The sequence below is a fragment of the Lissotriton helveticus genome, chromosome 7 (assembly GCF_964261635.1).
Source record: "Lissotriton helveticus chromosome 7, aLisHel1.1, whole genome shotgun sequence".
Classification (NCBI taxonomy): domain Eukaryota; kingdom Metazoa; phylum Chordata; class Amphibia; order Caudata; family Salamandridae; genus Lissotriton; species Lissotriton helveticus.
In genome coordinates this window covers 70,110,779-70,133,627 of record NC_136068.1, presented here as the reverse complement: position 1 = coordinate 70,133,627, position 22,849 = coordinate 70,110,779, and the positions used below count along the sequence as shown (strand labels likewise).

The window sequence follows — 22,849 nt, the reverse complement described above, 5'->3', positions numbered from 1 at the left end:
ATAACTATGTGACTGGTAAAGGCTCTCTCTGTAATATTTCTCCATGGGTCCAATTTTAAATCCTCTGTATAGTTCCTAAGCAGAGAAGACTTTAGTTCTGGTGCAAGTATACATATGAGTGTCTGTCTGCTTGTTTGTATGTGAAATCACTCCCAACTCAATTGGTTATAAACCTGGGGTCAGATTGGGCTACACAGAACACTGGAATCAAGGTCTCCAAGAAAGTAGTGCACCTAGTTTGGTACCACTAAAACGGCTTTTTCTTTTAATATCCCCATATAATCATACAATAAATGCCACTTTGGACCGTCTACAGGGGGTTTTAACCACTTGTGTTGGATCCAGATACCATAAGAGATACACTTGCCTCCACCCTGGGTGCTCCATATACATTTGGGAGCCTATGAAATTGGACAGATGTAAGAGGCAAACCAGATGAAGGATGCCACCCAGGTTGGAGTGTGAGGGTTTGTCTCCAATTTTAAATCTTTTTTTTCCCCACACCTCCCATTTACGGTATCCATTGAAAATCTCCCAAATTTCTTTGGTTGCGCTCGCATCTGGGTTGCCTAATGTGATTTTGTATTGTGTTAAAACAGCCTTGTGCACTCTTGAGTCTGGTGGTTATATGGACAAACCGAATTTCTAAGTTGCTAGTAATGGGACAGCAGATCATTCCATAAATAATTTTTCTTTTACAGACCTCCTTTGAAGGAACCAGGGGCCAAAGTGAGCATCTGCTATCATTAATTTTCAAAGGTATCTGTGAAATGGTGGAGCATTTATAGGTCAGTGGCAACCTGACAATTCTAACATTTGCGGAGAGAAGCACATTGACGCTGGAGTGGAAAAGAAGCAAATAAAGTGCACCACTCTTTTGAAAACTGTATTAGAAAACCTGGGAGCAACAAGAATAGAACACACTTAGCACCCCACACACAGGTTTCACTTTTTTACAATTATCATATAGGCACTCACTGCATTCACACTCCCATGGGTATGCATTCGCCCACCTGATACATCTCACATGGGAAAAAGAAAGAACCATACTTATTAGTAACTGGACCAGACTGTAACAGCAAGAGCTAAGGAGTTCATTTTGTTATGGGTAAAAAAGTCTGTTCTTCGGGGTCAGGAGTTTGCAGTTAGCAATAAGTCAACTGCTAGCTTGGTGTGAGTGAGCAGTCTTTACCACCAGTCTGGTTGTGGGTACACCAGATGTGCCTTTTAACAGAACTGCACTCTGTTGAAATTATTATTTGTAAAAAAGGAGCTTCTGTTTGTGGCTTGACAGTTGTAAAGTCTACTGGCAGAAAAACATAGCTAAGAGAGAGAATCGGGGTAAGGGACACAGGTTTACATAACATGAACTTTGTGCCAGCCCCGCTATTTATTTATTTATTTTGAAAGTTTTATATAGCGCGGAAAAGATCCTTGCGGATATCAGAGCGCTTTACAAAGAGGAGTACATGGGGACGCATAGTCATACAGATAAATCAATAGGTCACATAGTATAAATGGTACAAATAGGTGGCTACAAAGCCAACCTGTGTACAAAATAGTACAAGTAAATGGCACAAATAAATGGCTACAAAGTCAAACATGTGGGAAACAGACAATTAATAAAAATGATTAAGGTTGAGTGGGAGAGTTCGACGGAAGGATGGAGGACCCGTTGGGCGGGGAGGTGTAGTTGTGTGAGGTGTTGCAGGGGCGACGAGGGGGACGAGGGCGTTTGCTGCGTCTAAGAGCGGGGATTGACGCCCGGTTTGGGGCGTGTTGAGTGAGTGAGTCAACCGGATGGGTAGGGAATAAGTTGGGAGGGGAGGTGTGTATGGGGTGTGTGGCGAGTAGTTCCTTGATGTTGTGTATGTCATCTTTGATCTGAGCAAGGGTGGCCATGATGTTGTCCATCGTGGGGTAGGTGGTGGAGGTGGGGGCGGCCGTCTGAGGGGAATGGCTGACCAGGAAATTCGTGTGCAGGTGGGAGCGTGGGCTGGTGTTCGAGGAGGTGTGCGTTGTGTTGGTGTACGGGAAGGTGTTGGGGAGAAGGGATGTTTTGGGCGGGAGGGGTGTGGATGAGGTGGGGAGGGGGTTGGTGGTGTGAGTGAGGGCAATGATGGTAGGTGGGTGGGTCAAGGTGTATGCTGGGAGACTGATAGTCGAGGTGGGGGTGCAGGAAGGGTAATGGGGACTGAGAGTAGGAGGGGAAATGGGATTGGGAGTGGTCATGTTGTGGGGAGGGGGAGTTATACTAAGAAAGGAGGTGAGAGGGTAATGGGGACTGAGAATGGGGGGGATGAGGGGGGATCCATGTTGCGATGATGGTTTAGGTGGGACTAGGAGAATGCACTATAGTGGTACACATGTGCAGGAAAAAAACAAAAACATACAGTAGGTTACACGGTGTAAGAATAGTACTAGTGATCAATCGGCGTATCCCAAATGTAAGAGTGTGCAGAGAAACATATACATACAATAGGTTACAATAGGTTATAGAGTACAACAGTGTCACTGGTGATCAACCAGATATATATATGGGGTAGTGCCACCATCAAAAATCCAAAATCATAGAAATCAGAAATGACATTAGTTAGCAACCAAGGTAAATGAAGTAGCATTGCATTACAAATGTTCGAAATACAGGTAGAAGAATAATACTGCGGTAAAAGGTATATGAGGTAGCAATCTGCGCATTACAAATGTTCAACATACAGGTATAGGTACAATACTTCAAAACTAGGCAAACATTCTTTCAGATATGGTGTAGCAATCTGTGCATTACAAATGTTCAGAGTAAAGCTAGGAGTGTACTACAATAATAGGCAGACATTCTTGCAGATATGAGGTGGCATTCTGTGCATTACATATGTTCAGAATATAGTTAAAAGTATAATAATATAATAATAGGCAGGCATTCTTTCACAGGAGGGTGTAGATACCTAACTGAGCCAAGTACTCAGTAGTTGTGATTAGTCTAGAGTGATTAATTCTTGGCGAGTGTTCAGATAAAGAATAAAATGACTAATCCAGGATGTCCGCCCATGAGAGAGAATAGTCAAACATGTCCGCCAAATAGGTGGGATAGAGACATTAGTCCTCTGTTTGTTGCTGTTGCTTAGTTAGCATAGAAAGCAGTGTCCCCTCTCCTTCATGCATGCAGGGGAGGTGGAGATATTAGTCCTCTGTCTGCTGCTATTACCTTAAGCCTAGGGGGAGGAGTTTCACTTTCTATCCGAGCCAGCAATGCTCCAGCTATCTGGGAGGAATGCTCATCTGTGTGGGGGAGTTAAATTGAGGAGCCTCGTGGACCGAGGTACCGTGGGGGGGGGATTTATTGTTACAGGTTTATGGCTCCAGCCATTTTGGACAGAGGAGGTAGTTTAAAAGTGATCAGGCGGGTAGGAGAAATACAAATACCTCAAGTCTCTGTGTGCCCCCTGAGTCCGACCGTAGAGTCTTTCAGAAGCAATGCATTAATCCACAAAGTGTCTCAGTCCCTTCCGATTTGCTAAAATTTGTGAATTGCTTGTGATTGAACTCCACAGATTAGATCAGATCATGGCTCCAAGCCTGTATCACCATGAGACGCAGCGTAGGTAATCACCCGGTATCTAACGAAGTCGATGGGGGCAGGCTTCAGTCTTCTATCGCAGAACCGCTCCCGTTGTTGGTCTCAGGGCTCTCCTCCGTCGCTCCCCTGGGCAGCGGCGGCGCAATACCCTCCGTGCGCATCCATCTCCTGAGCCCGTGTCCTGTCTCCGGTGCTGCGGTGCGGGTGGGAGGAGGAGGGGGGGGGGGGACTGCTACTTCGTAGCAGCCGGCGTCCTCCACCGTGGAGCGGACGGTGGGGGGGCCACTTTCAATCCTCTGGTGTTCGCTGTAGCTCCTCTGCTGCGGCTTTACTTAGCCCTCCGTAGCCTCTGAGACTCACTGCGTCTCACTGCGGTGGAGCGGGCGGGCGGTTCCGGCTCAGCAGGCTCATGGAGCTTTAGCCGCCTCTGCGCGGGGGGGGTGCCCTCCTATGCTGCCGAGGGTGCCCACCTATGCTGCCGTGTATGCCTTTGGGCTTCCTTTGCAGCCTAGGGATGGATCAGCAACCGAGCTCCAGTGCCTTCCTCCGCCTTATAGCGGGGGACCACTTCCAGCCCTCCGAAGTCGTTGAGCTGTCTGGAACAGGCTCCTGGAGTTTCAGCCGCCCCTGTGACGCGCCGCTCTTATGCCGCCTTGTATCCAGTGCAGGGCTGGTGGCAGGGTGGTCCGCAGTGTCGGTTGGGTGGTCCGCGGTGTCGGCTCAGCAGCACCGCGTCAGCGATGAGGGTGTCAGAATCGAAAGTCCGATCGCAGGGCATTTCAGGGGTCATTAGTCAATCCGGTTACTTGATCCAGTTACTCTTTCGTTCCGTTCATCTTTCTCCTTTCGTTCCGTCGTGCTGGTAGGTGCTAACCGGGATAATGCCTGAATGGGATCCCCAGCACTGGGAGCTCACAGGAGCTCCCTACCAGGCGGCCCCTCATTATTGCCTCATTATTGCCTCATTATTCAACCCCTAAGCTATAAGCTGAGGGGTTGAATAATCAACTGAAAGTTATAGAAGTTCACCCAGCCAGTGTCATTTCTTGTAACCAGCTTCACAGCGTGAAGGCCTTCATTAAAGGCAGAATGACCTGTGTGATCACCCAGGTCAGTTTGGAATTGCCAGGAATACTACTAGCTTAGTGTGTCCTCAGAAAACTTTCAGCAGTGAGATCAACTAAAAAAACTGGAGCGCAGGTTCCCTTTATCCTTGACAAGCAGACTAAGTTGATCATGATGCCAGAAACAAATATGCATGGATCTCTTTCATACTGTACAGAATTGTACACCGAAATTATCTGTCTCCCACTGAAAAGAGAATATTGTATTGGGAGATTTGAGAGCTCTGCTTAAAGCAAGTTATTGGCCCAAATGATCAGTCAAAATCGTGATTAAATTGACATGACTGTCGTGACAGGATGGGTTTAGTTTTCCATAGACTGTACACCGCTTATCATAGCATAATATCATAGCTGTATCGTACGTAGTTAAAGTTAACATCCTTATGGCAATAATTCTGCTAGAGAAGGCTTTATACAGGGTGTGCAGGCAGCATCCCTTGCCCCAGCTCTCATGTATGACAGAGGAGCAGGGCCCTATTGTTGGCTTGGAAAAGAGAAATAGATACTCCGGCTTACCTACCATATTATCTCTGTTCATGGAATATTTTGCTGCGGAGGTCACTGAATGTGACTAGATACCCATGTTGTGCAACTAAGTTTCATTTGCTGATATTGCATTCTGTTTCCCGCCCAGTTAAAGACTTTTTTTCTATTTCTGGTTAATGTTTAAATTAATTAAAGCCTTTAGCAATTCTGCTGTAGTGTGAACAAAGGTTTAAAAAATAAATATTTTTCTAGACTAGATATGTCGAATCGGGAGGAGTGTGTAATCAACAGAGCATACCTCAAATTTTAATTTCAAACTTCAAATTTAAAGCCCAATGGACTATGCATATGATAGTCAAGCACATGCTGTGAAAGCAGCAGATCTGGCCACAGATTCCACACCTTAGAATATCCCCCAGGAATCAAGTGAAAAGAGAATAACTTGAGCCGTACCTCTTCACGCCGGTAGGTGGCGTCGATCGACTCAGTGTCGGAGCAGCCCTTGTCAGAAGTGACATTGCGATGCCTTCATAAGCACCACCCAGGCACACTACATCAGTTCCTTTCTTTCTGTACCAACAGCGCAGATCCTGAGAGCTATCTCAACCACTTTTGTGGTCCGCTTTTTCACAACCCTCATTTTTAGGTCTCGCCTGGCGTTAGCAACGCGCATGCGCTGCACTCGCCATGCGAGGGCTTCTTGGAATCAATACGGTCCCAGAACTCGTGTGTCCGTTCCACCTGCAAGTTTCATTGGCGTGCATCGTTTCTCGTCATTAAATATGCTAAACATACTTCGGTGATTGCACTAGAGGGTTTCTAGTCCCTCATGGTTGCCACTCTGTCCGCTTTAGGCCACGCCCACCGGGATTTGATCTTTTGCTTGCAGAGGGACACCACCTCCTTCAATTACTCGGTAAGCACTATATTTGTTATTTTTTGGAAGTTACATGCGCGGTCCGCTTTCATTTTCAGGGGCGCGAGCCCTATATTGTTTTTTGTTTTTTTTTTAAGTTTCAGCGAGTGTTGTCTGGCAGGGATGGGCAGCAGAAAGGGGGCACAGCTGCACTTCTCCTGACCACTAGCATTTTCCTTATTTATGTTGTAAGGGCTGACTTGTCATGGGGACACTTTGTAGTGCTATTCATGTTCAGACGTTTGGCTGTGGCGCCTTGCAGACTTGAAGGCTAAAGCATTCTGCTCTCATTGACTGTCCTTGCTCACTTCTACGCCAGGGTTCGCAGTGCCCTGTGAAGTTCAGAGGGGAAGCCCAGAGTAAACAGTTCCTTCACATCGCACAGGTGGGTTGCAAAGCTCTCCTCCCCTGGTCTGGTTGGGCCACGAGACCTCTTCGGCAGCACATAGTGACTGACATACGATCCCCAGACCTCTTAACCCAGAAGACCCTCCCCTCCCTGCCCTTGCGTCTACTGATCTTTGCTGACATGAAATGCTGCTGCTAGCTCCGTTCAGCATCATTTGTGCTCCTGACTGCTGAAGAGCAGCGCGCGCGCCTGAGGGACTGAACACTCACTGAGCCGAGCTCTGCGAGAAGCCGTTCTCAGAGGACCCTGGGATGAGGCGCAGAGTAACCTTTCCGCCATTGTCACCGGAGGAACAACGAGTATTAATAAAAATGCAATAGGTCTTGCCTTTCATTAACTTAAAGCCATTTGGTTTGCTATACAGTAGCATTAGCAAAGCAAATGTCTTTAACTTAATCAAAGGCGAGACCTATTGCATTTTAAATGCTTGTTTGAGCTTGCCCCCAGTCTGCTATTGTCATGTTCCCTGCGAAACCCTTTGGTTTCAAGCCTTGTGGGAATTGTCACCATCAGATGTCGGTGTTTGATCCCCACCTGGTCTGTCTTTGGTGCTTGAATTCGGGCACAACACCAAGTCCATTCACACGAAAGCTATCTGCCAGCGGACAGTGAAGCTCCTGGTAGCGCAGTAGTAGAAGGCTCTGTGTCATTCCTGATCTTGTTTCCTTGGATGCTCTTGAGGACGGTGCAGTAGTCGTTCCTGTGGACGGTCATTTTCGAGATCCAAGACTTGTCTGCATTGGGCAAGTACAAGAAGTAGTCATTGAGGTGTTCTTTGGCTACACCCGTCTGACCATGTGCTTCTAGGCCCCACCCCCACACATCATCGGCGGAGCTGGCATTCAGACCTGCCCCGCCTTACCCAGAGTTTCCCGGCACCGGGTCTACGCTTGCCCAGTTATTGGAGCTTAACGATGCCATGAATGCCATCTTTGGAGCCCCTACTCCCTCTGGCGTGCCTTCATACACCATGGAGCCGAGAGGTGCGCCAGCTAGGTTACAGCTGGCAGGTTTGCTCTTGACACCAGCCGGCCTCTCCAGTGCCATTCCTGGATCTGGAACGGCATCGCAGCAGGTCCACCACCTAAACCGGATTTGTTCCTGTCCGATGCCTTGGTGCCATTTGATGACTGGCCAATCGTCATATCAGACGTCGCCCCAGTGGGCCGCTCAACGTCGTGACCACCCTGCCCTTATCAACCCCTGGACTTCACTCGAGTCACCACAAGACACCCCTACATCGATGATGAGATGAATACTCCAGTGGAGGGGGACCCTGCTGATAACAACTGGTATGAGGAGCTGGGTGATGCCAGAGGCTTTGACACCTCCCCAGACACTGGCATGTTGTCTTCTCCAAGCCAGGCTTCAGAAGAAGGTGCATTATTTGCCACAGTGATAATTCACCTCCCTACTGAAGGCTGATGCGACACTAGTACATTTGAGAACAGGGTCACTGCCTGATCTTTGGGTCTTTCCATTTTGACCCGGCCTCAGCAGCAGTCCCTTCATCCCTACCGCGAGTGGAGCAGTTTGGGGCATCCAAAGTACCAGCTTTACCCGAACAGCTGACAAAGTCCTTTTAGGGAAGGGGCTGCGGAACCCAAGGAGAATCCAGGAGCTATGCCCAGTATTCTGCCCTCTCCCCCACTCTTCTGGCTGCCGCAGCATCCATATCTCTTTAGTTTGTCCTCCAACAAGCACACGTTTCCTGTAGGGGAGAGGAGGATAAGGCATCACATGTCCCAGCCGTCAATTATCACATGGGACGGGTGGGTGCTCCAGATGGTGCAGAAGGGGTACGCCCACCATTTGTAGACACCCTCCCAACCCTTACCACCAACCCAACACTGGCTGACTGAGGGCTATCTCGCTTTACTCTATCAGGAAATACAGGCCCTCTTGACCTCAAGGCCGTTAAGAGGGTGCCTGTGCCAGAGATAGGTCAGTTTGTTATTTCAGCTACTTCCTGATGCCGAAGAAAGATGGAGGCCTCTGCCCCATCTTAGGTGTGCGCCCTCAATCACTTACTCTGGAAAGAAAACGTTCGAAATGCTCATGTTGGCTCAGGATCTTTCTGCCGTGCATCCCAGGACTAGCTAGTTGCCTTGTACTTGCAGGACTCCTATTTTCAAATCCTTGTCCTGCCTGCCCCCAAACGCACAAGTTACTACTTGTGTAACGATATATCTGTAAGAGACATTACTTAGTGATAGATTCCTTACCTTAGAATATCCCCAGGCGTCAGACTGGATCCGGAAAATTTTACACAGCAATACCCCTGCGCGCCGGCAGGCCTCGTCCGCGGCTCCCCGTCCGTCGTCGGCGTCGTTAGCGCCTGAATGACGTCGTCGGAGTACTTAGACGCCGCCCATGCGCGCTGACGTCAGTTCTGATACACAGCTTTTCCGCGCCAGATACGCAGAGCCATGATAGAACCAACACTGGTGCCATAAAACTAGGGCCCTGAAAGGGGATGACCTTAACCCTAGATATCGGTTCGCAGAAAGGGGAGGATGGGTGGGTCGGTAAGGAATCTATTACTAACTAATGTCTCTTACAGATATATCGTTACACAAGTAGTAACTTGTGCATCTGAAAGAGCCACGTTAGTGATATATTCCTTACCTTAGAACAGATAACCCAGCAATACCAGCCCCGGTGGTGGGTCTGCGAACCAATAATCACACCAGAAAGTCCTGGAGGACGGAACGGCCAAAGAAACCATCCCTCCGGACTTGACTGTCCAGGCAATAGTGTCTTGCAAACGTGTGCAGCGAGGCCCACGTAGCTGCCTGGCAAATGTCCTGCAAGGGCACATCCCGGCCCAGGGCAGTTGGAGTAGCCGTGGCCCGGGTGGCATGAGCCCGCAATCCAACAGGGGGCTCCTTTTTAGCCAAGGAGTAACATGCCTGGATACACAAGATGATCCACCGAGAGATGGTCCGCTTGTGCACCGCTTTCCCCTTCTTAGCGCCCACGTAACCAACAAAGAGTTGGTCATTCACCCGGAACTGGCGTGTGCGATCCAAGTAGAATGAAAGCGCACGTTTTGGGTCCAGACGGTGGAGCCGCTCTTCCTCTTTAGAGGGATGCGGTGGCAGAAAGAAGGTGGGCAAGGTGATAGACTGCCCGATATGGAAGGCCGTGACAACCTTGGGCAGGAAAGATGGCTTAGTACGTAACACAACCTTGTCCGGATGGACAGAAAGGAAAAGAGGAGTACAAGAAAGAGCCTGGAGCTCACTCACTCTCCTGGCAGAGGTGATGGCAACCAGGAAGGCAGTCTTCAAGGTAAGAAGACGAAGACGACAATTGTGAAGTGGCTCAAAGGGAGCGCACATCAGAAACGTAAGAACAAGGTTCAAGTCCCACTGAGGCATCACAAACGAAACAGGAGGGAATGTGTGTGTGATGCCCTTCAGAAATCGATGTACAATAGGGGACTTGAACAAAGAAGGTTGATCAGGCAGCCTTAGAAAGGCCGAAAGGGCAGAAAGGTAGCCCTTGATAGTGCCCAGAGCAGAGCCCTGCTGGGCAAGAGAAAGAAGGAAGAGAAGAACCTCCGAAAGAGGGGCAGCAAGAGGATCCACAGCCTTTGCTGTGCACCATGCCACAAATCTGTTCCACCTGCAGGCGTATACCGACTTTGTGGAGGGACGCCTGGCTGCCAGAATGACATTACAGACTTCAGGAGGCAAGTCAAATGGCCTCAACTGTCGCCGCTCAATCTCCAAGCATGGAGGTGGGGACTGGACAGGTTCGGGTGAAGGACCGTCCCCTGCTGCTGCGACAGAAGGTCCTCCTGAAGAGGCAGACGAACCGGGGGATCGACTGACATACTGAGTAGCTCTGGATACCAGTACCTTCGTGCCCAGTCCGGAGCCACAAGGATAACTTGGGCCCGGTCGCGCTTGATCTTCTTCAGCCCTCTGGGCAGAAGTGGTATAGGCGGAAAGGCGTATAACAGACCGCAACTCCACACGCGACAAAGCGTCGCGAGCGAGTGCCGCCTTGGAAATTCCAACGCGCAGAACTGATCACCTTGCGCGTTCTCTTCGGTGGCGAATAGATCTAACCGAGGCTCTCCCCATTGCTGAAAGAGGCCTTGCGCCACATCCGAGTTGACGCCATTCGTGATCCATCATGCACCGACGGCTGAGTTTGTCCGCCCTGGCGTTCAGAGAACCTGCTAGGTGTTGAGCCACCAGGGTCACGCCCTGGCGTTCCAGCCACTGCCAGAGACGCAGAGCCTCCTGGCAAAGGGTCCACGACCCCACCCGCCCTGTTTGTTGCAGTACCACATGGCGGTGGTGTTGTCCGTGAACACCTGCACTACACTCCCCCGGACAGAGGAGAGGAATGCCTAGTGCTAGACGAATCGCCCGCAGCTCCAAAAGGTTGACATGGAGCTTGGACTCCGCCTGAGACCAGAGGCCTCTGATCTCCGCCTCTCCCATATGGCCCCCCCAGCCCTGGAGGGACGCGTCCGTCACAACTACGTGCTCCGGCTGGGGAAGGGAGAGGGATCTGCCACTGACCCAATCGCGGTCCGTGAGCCACCACTGCAGCTGTCTCGCAGTGCCCTCCGAGATCAGGACATGGTCGGAAAGGTTGCCCTAATGCTGGGCCCACTGAAACTTCAGGTCCCACTGCAGAGCCTGCATCCGCCACCGAGCGTGATGCACCAGAAGGATGCAGGAGGCCATCAGCCCCAGAAGCCGCAGCATCAACCTGACCGATACCTGGGATAAAGGCTGAAAGAGTGGAATTATAGCCTGAATATCCCGGACCCGCTGTTCGGGAGGATAAACCCGAAACTGCGCCGAGTCGAGAACCGCTCCGATGAAGAGGAGCTTCTGAGAGGGGCACAGGTGTGACTTTGGCACATTGGTGGAGAACCCCAGCTGATGCAGGTGATCTGCCGTTGTCTGGAGGTGGCCGACGACCGCCTGGGGCGAGCCCGCCTTCAACAACCAGTTGTCGAGGTAGGGGGAAGACTGAAACCCCTACCCTGCGCAGATGAGCTGCAACCACCGCCATCACCTTTGTTAACACCCGTGGGGCGCTGGTAAGGCCGAAAGGGAGCACGGTAAATTGAAAGGGCTCGTGGCCAACCGTGAACCGCAGGTAGCGCCGGTGGGCCGGCAGGACGGGGATGTGAAAATAAGCGTCCTGCAAGTCCAACGCTACCATCCAGTCTTCTGGGTCCAGGGCAGCTAGGACCTGAGCTAGTGTCAGCATTTTGAACTTCTCCTTCCGGAGGAAGCCGTTGACGTTCCGTAGGTCCAAGATATGGCGTAGGCCCCCTTTGCCCTTCTTGGGTACCAGAAAGTAGTGGGAGTAGCAACCACACCCTACTTCTGGCCCAGGAACGCGCTCGATGGCCCCCTTGGCCAAGAGGGCCGTAACTTCCTCCTGCAGAAGTCGCAAATGATCCCCCGATACTCGGTGGCATTCCGGGGGCATGGTTGGAGGGGTCGCCTCGAAGGAGAGGGAGTAGCCCCTTCGGACGATTTGCAGCACCCACCCGTCCGACGTGACATTGCGCCAGTGGAAGAGGTGATGGCGAACCCTGCCACCCACTGGCGTCACATGGGCCTGAAAACACGGACTAGGAAGGTTTTGAGGCGGGTGCTGCGGAGGGAGGTGTGGACTGGGCTCGCAGCTGTCCCCGACCGCCGTTACTGCGGTTTCCACGGCCACCACCGCGCTGCTGAACATTCTGCGGTGCGTGGCTGGCAGCTCGTGTGGGGGCGCCCCTTCCGTGGCCACGAAAGGAGCGAAAGGCACCCGATTACTGGCGTGGGGCCGAGAGGCCCAAGGACTTCGCCGTAGCCCTGGAGTCCTTAAAACGCTCAAGCTCATGGTTTGCCTTGTCGCCAAAGAGGCGACGGCCATCGAACGGCATGTCCAGAAAAGTGGACTGGACATCGACCGAAAAGTTGGCGGTCCTCAACCAGGCGTAGCGTCGAACCGCCACCGTCGGTGCCATTGCCCTGCCCAGTGAGTCTGTGGTATCCAGCCCACACCGGATGGAATATCGCGCTGTATCTCGACCCTCCGCAAGGGCTTGGGCGAGTTTAGCCCGGACCTCCTCCGGGCATTGTGGCAGCACGTCCGCGACCGTATCCCACGAGTGTGGGTGTAGCGGCCCAAGAGGCATGCGGTATGGACAGACCGCAGTCCCAAACTCAGGGACGAGAACACTTTCTTCCCGAACTGTTCATACCTCTTGGATTCCCGATCGGGCGGGGCCATCGGGAATGCGGTCTGGGAAGTAGAGGCCTGGATGACCAAGCTCTCGGGGGTGGGATGGGTGGACAAAAAGCAAGGGTCGCCCGGAGCCGGGCGGTAGCGTCTGGCCACGTTCCTATCCACAGGCGGACCTGAGGCGGGCTTGGACCAAGTGCCCACAAGAACGTCACGCAAGGCCTCATTAAACGGCAGCAGCGGCTCACTGGAGCTTGCCTGCAGTCTAAGGACCTCAGTGAGGAGGTTAGTCCTCACGGCCGCGACGGGGAGCTCAATTTTTAAGGCCTTGGGCGCCCTCGTCAACACTACACTGTAAGCAGCCCCCTCCTCCGTAGCCACGGTGGGAGGGGAGACAAATCCAGTGTCTGGCGAAGTGTCAATACCACTGCCCTCCCCAAGCTCATATGTCCAGTCCTCTTGAGACTGGCATTCCTATGCCAGAGGGTCAGCAGACCCCTCCCAATCACCCTCGTCACCCATCTCCTGTAGAACAGGTTCAACAGACGGGGCCTCCTCATGGAAATAAAAATCTCCAAAGGCCGTCGGAAGCGACGCCGTTCCGGCGCCGGAGTCGGACCGAAGGGAACATTGGGGACGGCGTCCACAAGGGGCGCCGGGGTGACACCCGCGGGGCCGGTGAAGTCGTGAGGTCGACCGGCGACGATCCGGAAGCGGATCCGGTGAGGTCCTGCGGCGCCGGGACCGAAGTCGCTGGCGGCGCCGGGGCCGCAGCACCCGACGGCGCCGAAGCACCCGACCCGCTAGGGCCTCCAGCCGGGGCCGCTGGGCCCGAAGGCGCCACGGGACCCGGCTGAGGAGGGAGGGACCTCATGGCGATGAGGTACCGCTCGACCTCCTCCGGCGTCGCGCCATGCCCAGGGACCCGAAGGTGTGGGGCAGGTGGCGACGCCTGCGACTCAGTCGGAGCCGCGTGGGTGGTGTCACCCGAACCCCCGGCTGCATCGCTTGAGCGTCGGGGTGGGCGGAGGAACGATGACGCCTCTCCGACCTCTCATGCCTCTTACCTGAGGACTTGGATCCCAATGACCGATGTCCACTCCCGGAGCTACGAGGACTCCGACCCCGCGACCGGTCCCTCGACCTCCCGTGGGACCGGGACCTGGAGCGGTGCGGGCTGACTGCCAGAGCTCGAGCCGCTTGCGGGACCGCTCCCGCCTAGCTTTCGACGTCGGGGCCCGGCAGTCGGAGCAGGTACGGTCGTGGTGGTCGAGGCCTAAACTCTTCAGGCACTGGAGATGGGGGTCGGTAACCGGCATCAGTCGGTCGCACTTGGAACAGGGTTTGAACCCGGGCATCCCTACCGGCACCGTCGGAGTCGAAGACTCGAGTAGAAAAATGATCAAAAAGATCGAAAAGTTTAGTCATAAAAGACTAAGGGGTAGAGCTTCTCCGGATCTGCGCTAGCTGGCGCGGAAAAAAGAACTGACGTCAGCGCGCATGGGCGGCGTCTAAGTACTCCAACGTCATTCTGGCGCTAACGACGCCGACGACGGACGCGGAGCCGCGGACGACGCCTGTCGGCGCGCAGGGGTATTGCTGCGCAAAATTTTCCGGATCCAGTCTGACGCCTGGGGATATTCTAAGGTAAGGAATCTATCACTAACGTGTCTCTTTCAGATATTACCTGCGGTGGGCCACCAGCACTTACATTTTGCTGTACTCTGCTTTGGCTTCACCAGCGCCCTCTTGGTGTTCACCATGGTGATGGCGGTGGTTGCAGCACATCTGTGGGGGGCGAGGGTTCCATTTGTCTCCTACCTTGACGACTGGCAGCTGAGGGCAGGTTTGCCTGTGGCAGTCGGCTCCCACCTCCAGACTATGGCGGATCTCCTGCATTCGCTGGGGTTTTCCATCAACATGCTAAAGTTGCATCGGATTCCCTCACAGACGCTCCCTTTCATTTGTACACAATACAGTTTTGGGCTGAATCACCAAAACTGCGTGTGGGATATTCAGGCAATGATAATGTTGTTTCAGCCTCTATCCTGGATTTCGATGAGACTGACTGAGGCTGCTGGGCCTCCTGCATCCTGCTGGTAAAACATTGCTACTGGCATATGTAGCCCCTACGGTAGGACCTGAAATCCCAGTGATTCAGCTTCATGGAAATCTTTGACTTAGTCCCGATATTCACGGACACTGCAAACAACCTGCAGTAGAAGCTGACGAACTGCTTTTGTCCGCAGTTCGTATCTTACAGTGGTGACAGATGTCACTTAAGCTGGGCAGCCATCTAGGAGAGGTGAAGATCAGAGGGCTCTGACCTCGGGTGAAGTCCCTATTCTACTCCACATCAGTTTGTCGGAGCCGAGGGCCATCTGCCTGGCACTAAAAGCCTTCCACCTGTCCATCTACTGGAAGCTGGTTCAGGTGTTCACGGACACCACCACCACCATGTGGTATTGCAACAAACAGGGCTGGTTGGGTGGGTTGAGGACCCTGTGCCACGAGGCTCTGCGCCTCTGGTACTGGCTGGAGCACCAGGACACTTTCCTAGTTGTTTCATACCTAGCAGGCTCTTTGGACACCAGGGCAGACGAGTTCAGTTGGAGGTGCCTTGCAGACCATATATGGTGTCTGCACCCACACACACTTTTCTTTGAGTGGGGGAGACTTTGCTTGATCTCTTCGCCACCACCAAGAATGTTCAAGGTCATCGCTTCTGGCACATTAGAGTTTCCAAAGTGGCTCTCGCTCAAAGCCATGTTTCATCTTGAGTGGAGGTGTGACTCCTGCACACGTTTTCAACGATTCCATTACTGCCCTAGCTCTCATGAATATCCGGACCGACCAAGCCTATCATCCCAGTAGGCCCGGAATGGGCTATTAGGGTGTGGTATCCAGATCTCCTGAGCTTGAGCACTGCTCCTATGATCAGGCTTCCCTTCAGGAAGACCTCCTGTTGTAGCAATAGAGCAGGGTGTTGAACCCAAAACTGTGCATTCTTAAATTTCCTGTGAGGAGATTGAGCAGCGAGAAAGGTGTTTACCTTTCTTCTGAGATCTGTGATGGTGTTCTGACAGCCAGGCATCCTACTGAACCCATCTACGCCTGCATTGGAATACATTTGTGGCCAGGTACTCTACACTACAGGAGAATCCCCTTTCTACACCTCTGTCAGAGGTTTTGTAATTTCTTAACCTTGCCCACGAAGGCCTTGCCCAGGGTACCATCAAAGGTTATTTGCCTGCCATTTCAGCTTTCCTGTGGTTGCCAGCTCAACCTTTCATTTTTAAGTCACAAGTTGTGACTGAGTTCCTTAAGGCACGTCTCTTTCCTCCTGCCCCATTTGTCATGCCCAATGGGACTTGAACCTTGCTCTTACTTTCCTGGTGTGCACTCCATTAGTTGCTACATTCTCTCCTCTTGCACTTCCTTATGATCAAGACTGCTTTTCTGGTCTCCATTACTTCGGCCAGGAGGGTCAGCACTTCCAGTGAACCCTCAGAACATGTGCCCCTTTCCTCACAAAAGTGATCACCCTCTTCCTTCCAGGTTGGCCAGAGCATCACTCTGCCTGCGTTCTGCTTACCGTCTCATCTGTCTAAGGAAGAGGAGAGACTCAATTGGCCCTCTCTTTCTAAATTAATCTTACCAAAGCCCACGCCTGGACTGTCAGCTTTTTATTTAGTTTGCTGGGGATAAGACGGGTAAGGCTGTACAGAAGCGCACCATCTCCCACTGGAATGTACTGTGTATTAAAATCTGCTACACTCTGGCGAAGAAACAACTGCCTGAAGGGCTGTGTGCCCATTACACCAGGGGAAAAGCAGTTTGTGCATAGTGTCCCTGTCTTGGACATCTGTCAGGCAGCCACGTGAGCATCTCTGCAAATGTTCACCAAACATTTCTGCCTCGACAGCTAGGTCCAGCGTGGTGAGCATGTGTTCCTCTGGGACTCTTTAGTTTAGCCAGTTTGCAGTCCTACCTCCGGGAGGTATTACCAGGGTATCTATTCTGGTAAAGACTGTCGAACCTCAAAAGCCTCACCGACCCTTCCATCTTCCCCACTACGCAAACTGGGCTGCCCCTCCTCCCTCCCCAAAGATCCGCTAGATTCTGCTCACTGGTTAACACTGGTTTTAATATGGCGCAACGTTTTAGGTGCGGAAATGGTCACAAAAGAAACTGATGTCAGCACGCAGGGCTGGTGCTTATGAAGGCACTGTGCTGTCATTTCCGACGTGGATGGTGTTTTCCGGGTCTAGTCTGATTACCGAAGGTAAGTAACTTATATGTTCCTGCTATGAACGAATTGCCATAATGCAGTTATTTCCTCGGACATTTACAAGTATTGGATGTAAATCCTGAAAACAAATATAAACTTTTCGTCATCTGAGCACTTGAGAAAAATTAACATCTTTTGCAAAGCCGCAAAAAAAAGAATGGAATCCCTCTTTCAGGGTTTTTTAGGTTGCTGCAATTATTAGGTCTAATGTAGAAGTGCTGCGTGTTGGACTGTGTACATTTCAATACTGATATCCTTATAGCAATACAGATATCCTCAAAACAATTGCTCTACAATTGATGCTTTCTAAAACAGAAGGTCCACCCGATATTCAAAAATCAAAACGCAAAATACAACATTCTGAACTATTTTACTATTTTTCAACTGCATTTCAATTCCAACCAGTTTTATGATTGGAAATTCAGGGAAAAATCACAAATGCAGTGAAGAAAATGCGGGTGATTTATTTATATTTACAAATTATAAAAACATTTACAAGTTTCTACTCTTTCGAGGGTTATTGGCGATGTGTATTTCGAGAACCAAATAGAATGAAAAATGTCCTAGCTATCGTAACGGAAAGTTTCAATCCGACTCTGAGGCGAGGATTATGCTATTCTTTCTCCACTTTATTGAATAGCAGCCATTCAAAGAAATTCGTAAAAACTACTATTCCCATGAAACAAAGGGAATAACAAAGTTTTAACAATATAGATCCATCAATCAGAGTTCCCTGGGTATCATAGTCCTCTGTCAACCTATAGTCCTCCTCTTTTGTCGCTCGTAGTCAGCCAGGTCAAACGCTTCAGGAATCCTGTTTGTTGGAGTTTTCTGCTGGAAGCAAACACCACCGTTAGGCGACACCATTGGCTAAGGATTAGCCCTGTAGGTGAAAAAACATGAAACTGCACTTGACAGTATGTGCAATCAAGACAAACCTGAGACAGTTAAACAGTTTACTTACTCTATTACGAGGGAGGTAAGTTACAAGAAGTTTTACCCTGGGTGGGATAATCCTCGCCTCAGAGTCCTTAATAGAATTGAAACTTTCCGTTACGATAGCTAGGAAATTTTTCATTCTAGGTCAGGACCGGAGGCGAGGATTATGCTAATTTAAAGCTTACTCCCTACCAAGTGAGCCATATCAATCACCGGTTTGAAGTAAAACCGTTTGAAGGTAGTCTGAATACCAATCCGCTGCATTCACAATGTCTTCAAGACGAGCTCCCAGGGTAAAAGCTTTAGAGGCCATAGCCCCCCTAGTATAGTGAGCGCCGAAGACTCTAAGGTCAATTCCAGCCTCTTGCATCACTCACCTTACTCAATGGGAAATGGTTGGGGAGGAGACCGCCTTATGGGGTTTCTTGAGCACAATAAGCAACTGGCGGGCGGAACTCCTCCGTCATTTCCTCGTAAGCTTTGAGGCACGAGAGCGCACATATTTTTGGAGAATCCAGAAATAGGCGCTGTTCCGCACTTCGTCTGGCGAATATTGAAAGTAACCCCGGAGGGGGAGAATATCCTACTGGTAATATCCAGGGCTCTAACATCAGAAACCCGTCTGCAGGAAATAAGGCAGAGAAGCATGGCCAACTTGCCGACAGCTCTTTCCGAGAGAGAAATCTGTTTGGCTGCTAAGACAGGAACAAATTCAAGACCTGATTGACATCTCTAGGTTGAGAATAATGAGGCTCAGGCGGTAAGGAGAGGCGGATGCCCCGAAGAAGAAGGCAAACCAAAGGAGGTTCACCCACGGGAGAACCATCCACAATGGTATGACCTGCTGAAATGGAGGAACGGAAGGTATTGATGGTTCTATAAGCCAAACCGTCCTCAGCCAAAGAGGCCCAAAAATTCGGTTGCCATGGGATTGAGACACCAACGCATACACCAACGACACCACTGTCTCCAGGTTGATCGATATCGTTTGAAAGTACTTTCTGCCCAGGCAATGGACATTAATTTCTCAGCCGCTCCCGAAAGGCCTGGGACCGCCCATCATCCCCTGTAATCCTCCACGCCATCAAGTTGAAGGAGCCGTGGGCGATCAACGGGTGAGGAACCTTGTCCGGACTGAGGAAGGTTGGAAACTGGGGGAGTGGGATTGGAGAATCCCAAGAAAGTTCCAGAAGAACTGGAAACCAAACTTGAGATCTCCAAATCGCGAGATTAGAACCACGTCTGCTCTTTGGCGAGGCACTTGGGCTGAGACCCTGGTTATCACAGCGAATGGGGGAAAGGCATAGCCCGATTTGCCCTGCCAATCCTGAAGGAACTCATCCGCCTGGGCTGCCAAGGGGTCCAGTCTCCAGCTGAAGAACCGGGGAAGCTGGTGGTCTAGACGAGAGGCAAAGAGATCCACCGAAAACAGGCCCCAGACACTCTGCAGGTCCGCAAAGACGCCCGGATGTAGCTTCCAGAGACTCGTGTTGTGGGAATGAGAGTGGAAGTCCGCTACCTGGTTGTCCTGACCCGGAAGGTACTCCGCCGTAACGGAGATGTGGTGATTTAGGCAGCACTGCCAGAAATTCGCTGCCAAATCCTAGAGTGCTCTCGATTGCGTGCACTATAGATGGTTGATGTATCGGACTGCCAATACGTTGTCCATCTTGAGGAGGACGCAGGACGGAATCGAGTCCTTTGTCCAAAACTGGATTGCGAACGATCCCGCTAAGAGCTATAGACAGTTGATGTGCAACTGTTATTCCTGAGGTGATCACACGCCTCCTGTAGTGTAGTCGGCACACCTCGCGCCCCAGCTGGACCTACTGGCGTCGGATTAGATAATATCTGCCGCGGAACCGAAGATTTCACGTTCATTCTAGGCTTCCATGTTGGTGAGCCACCAGTGAAGTTCCTCCCTGGCGTCCGCAGAGAGACTCACTTTATGGGAGTACAAGAGGCCTCTGCGTAAACTGTGCGCCTTGAGGTGCTGTAGGGCTCTGTAATGGAGCGCCCCAGGGAAGATAGCCTGGATTGAGGCCGAGTGGAGACCCACTATACAGGCTAGCTGTCTGAGAGAGAGTTGGGACTGTGTGAGAGCTCTCCTGATCTCGTGACGAATTTTCGCCAATTTGCGAGCTGGGGGACTGAGAGTAACGTTTACGGAGTCTATCGAGAAACCTAGGAAAAACTACCTTCTGGGCTGGCACGAGAGTGGATTTCGCATCGTTGATCACAAAGCCCAGGCTTTGATGAAGGTTGACCGTCGTCTGGAGCTGAAGTGCTTAGGAATTAGGGCACTGGGCCAGCACAAGGATGCCATCCAGATTAACAATAAGTCTCATTCCGGACGTCCTCAGTCGCTCTTACTGGCTCGGGAACCTTGGTAAAACACCAAGGGGCAGAGGAAAGGCCAAATGGTAGAGTGGTGAACTGTAACACTTTCCCCTGCCAGAGAAATTGCAGGAATCTCCTGTGAGGAGGGAAAATGGGTATTGTCAGATTGGCGTCCTTGAGGTCAAGGCGTGCCATCCAGTCGTTGAGTCTGAAGGTCGCGAAGGAAATGGATCCCTTCCATCTTGAAGAGGCGTCCAGTGTGACAGAAGTCCAGGCCTTGAAAAAATGCGCCAGACGGCCCCCCACCTTTAGAAGGGAAGAGTTGGAGGCGCCACCGCCTCTGCTGCCTCGGTTCTTGCCCCGGCGTCCTCTTGTCAGATAGAAATTTCCGAATCTGGCCTGATCCTGATATTGTCCATGGTTGGAGCCTTGCCCTCTGTTTTGATTAGGACGACCGGACGAGCGGCCCCTGCCTCGTCCAGCCCCTCGGAAAACCAGAGGGTGAAACACCTTTCTGATGGAGGCTTGTGCCTTGTCTAAAGATGTGAAATTGTTAACAAACCTCACTAATTCTTTAATAAAGGATTCACCAAATAAGCCACTTTGCGCCACAGCACCAACTTCAGAATCGGCTAGATCGCCAAGTTTGGGGTCCACCTTAATCAGCAAAGACCTGTGCCGCTCGGTGGAAAGAGTGCAGTTGGCAGTACCTAAAAACACTACCACGCGCGGGGCCCAGTAGGAGAGAGGTTCTGGGGAGATCAGGGACCCTGACAGCTTGTCTTCTTCTGCCATGTTTAGGATTTTGTTTATTGGTCCTAGGATATCAAGGGGCATGTCTTGGCAAGTATGCCAAGACCTGTCAATACCCTTCTTTGTGACCTTGACGAATTTCTGAAGAGACGTCACCATGCGGGGGTCAATCTTGAAGGTGGCAGCTACATTCCCCTCCAAGGAGGGCCGGGGGCATTCGGCTCTGAGACAGTTGCGGGCTGTAGCCTCTAACGGCAGCGGGTTCTGCTGGTAACTTATTAGGCGACCTTTTCCAAAGGGGCCCAATCTGAGGATGTAGGATGAAGAATGTCATCTGGATCCAACATGTTGGCACAGAGGTATTGGGTGTCAGCACTAGGTGTCAGGCGGGAGGGGCGCCAGAGACAGGAAGGGCCAACGGCGGCGTCCTTATCTCCTGCACTGTCGTCCCCTGGGGCAGTGGGTGTCACTGGTGGGGGATTACTCGCTAGGAAAGCCTGCTTAAGGCGATCAAAAGCATCCGTGTCCACCCCAGTGTCCCTAGGACGTTTAGGCGGAGGTGGATGGAGATCAGCGGGTGATCCGTTGGGTGGTGGTGAGTTGGTTTGGAAGGCCTGAGACGCCATAGCGAGCTTATTGCACGCCTGCTCAATCCGGCGGGACAGACCGTCTTTTAGGGCACAATAACCTGTTCCACCGCCTTAAGAATGGACTCGTCTACCGTGTCATAGAAGTCCTCGTCCCATTGGAGAGCAGTAATGGGATCCTCCTCCCACTGGTCATCCTGGTAGACATCAACTTTTCAAATATATAAATCCTGGAAGGACTAGATTAGGGCAGGAAAAAGGTAGTGCCACACAGGTAAGTGGGTAAGTTTAGGGAGGGTGAATCTCAGGCTATGGGGGGCTGGTTGTCAGCCTGCACTTGATGCGGGCAGAGCTCTTGTTAGTTTGGGCAGAAACCCAGGGACCAACAGCCCTGGTGCAGAGTATTAATAAAGGGCAGCCTGCCGGAAGAAGGTCCCAGCGGGGAGGACACCTGCAGTACAAGACTCTGGTCCAGAGCGTAAACTAATGCCCATACAGACCACCAGGTGGTTATTAACAGCTCATATCACTGCCTAATGGCATGTACTGACCCTCTGCAGCGGGGGGGCGTTCAAGAGGGGGTGTGCGCCAGGAAAAACTGCCTAACGGCAGAGAAACAGACCCTGAGGGTGTTGCCGACAGACAAGGCTCTCGTGGCGGTGCTTCCTGACAGACAAAAAATGCGTGGAATGTCAGGAAGCACGTCGCTGCATGGAACGCACACGGGCGCCCTTAGCGGTGGGAGGTGAGCATCGCGAGCCGGCACCACAATGCAACCGCTGGGGAGCACGAAGGCTCCCACGGTCGAGCGTGAGCCTGGCGAGTAGTGGCTGACTCGCCGGAGATAATCAAAAAGGGAAAAACACAGCGCACAGCAAAGTAAGCACAGAATGACTACAATTTAAAATCGGAGATGGGCTCGCTCCGGGAATGAAACGTGGCTCGCGTGCCCAATCCCTAACATTTGTGAGGAACAATTTATTTAAAGAAAACACCTCAGCAATTAGTGCGAGTAGCGGCCCGAAGGCGGCAAAGTAACATACGCAAATACCAATAATGAAACAAACAGCAGTCAACTGTGAGCGAGGCAAACAAGAGTCACTTATCTGGCTGCAGCAGCGAAGAAAGAGGGGGAATAGAGGTTGACAGAGGACTATGACACCCAGGGAACTCTGTGATTGGTGGATCTACATGGACACTCTGTACTTGAACTCTCT

At 51.5% G+C, this 22,849-nt stretch overlaps 2 protein-coding genes across 3 annotated transcripts in view; both read left to right on the top strand.

Annotated features, from left to right (window-relative positions):
• LOC144766954 (uncharacterized) overlaps positions 1-20,345 on the top strand; it is a 45,390-nt gene extending 25,045 nt beyond the window's left edge. The window contains exon 3 of the mRNA XM_078650637.1: positions 20,095-20,345. Within this exon, the coding sequence (XP_078506763.1) occupies positions 20,095-20,345 (251 nt within the window). The remainder of the gene's footprint in view (positions 1-20,094) is intronic.
• Positions 1-22,849, top strand: part of FOXJ2 (forkhead box J2) — a 280,606-nt gene that overhangs the window by 204,662 nt on the left and 53,095 nt on the right. The window lies entirely within an intron of this gene.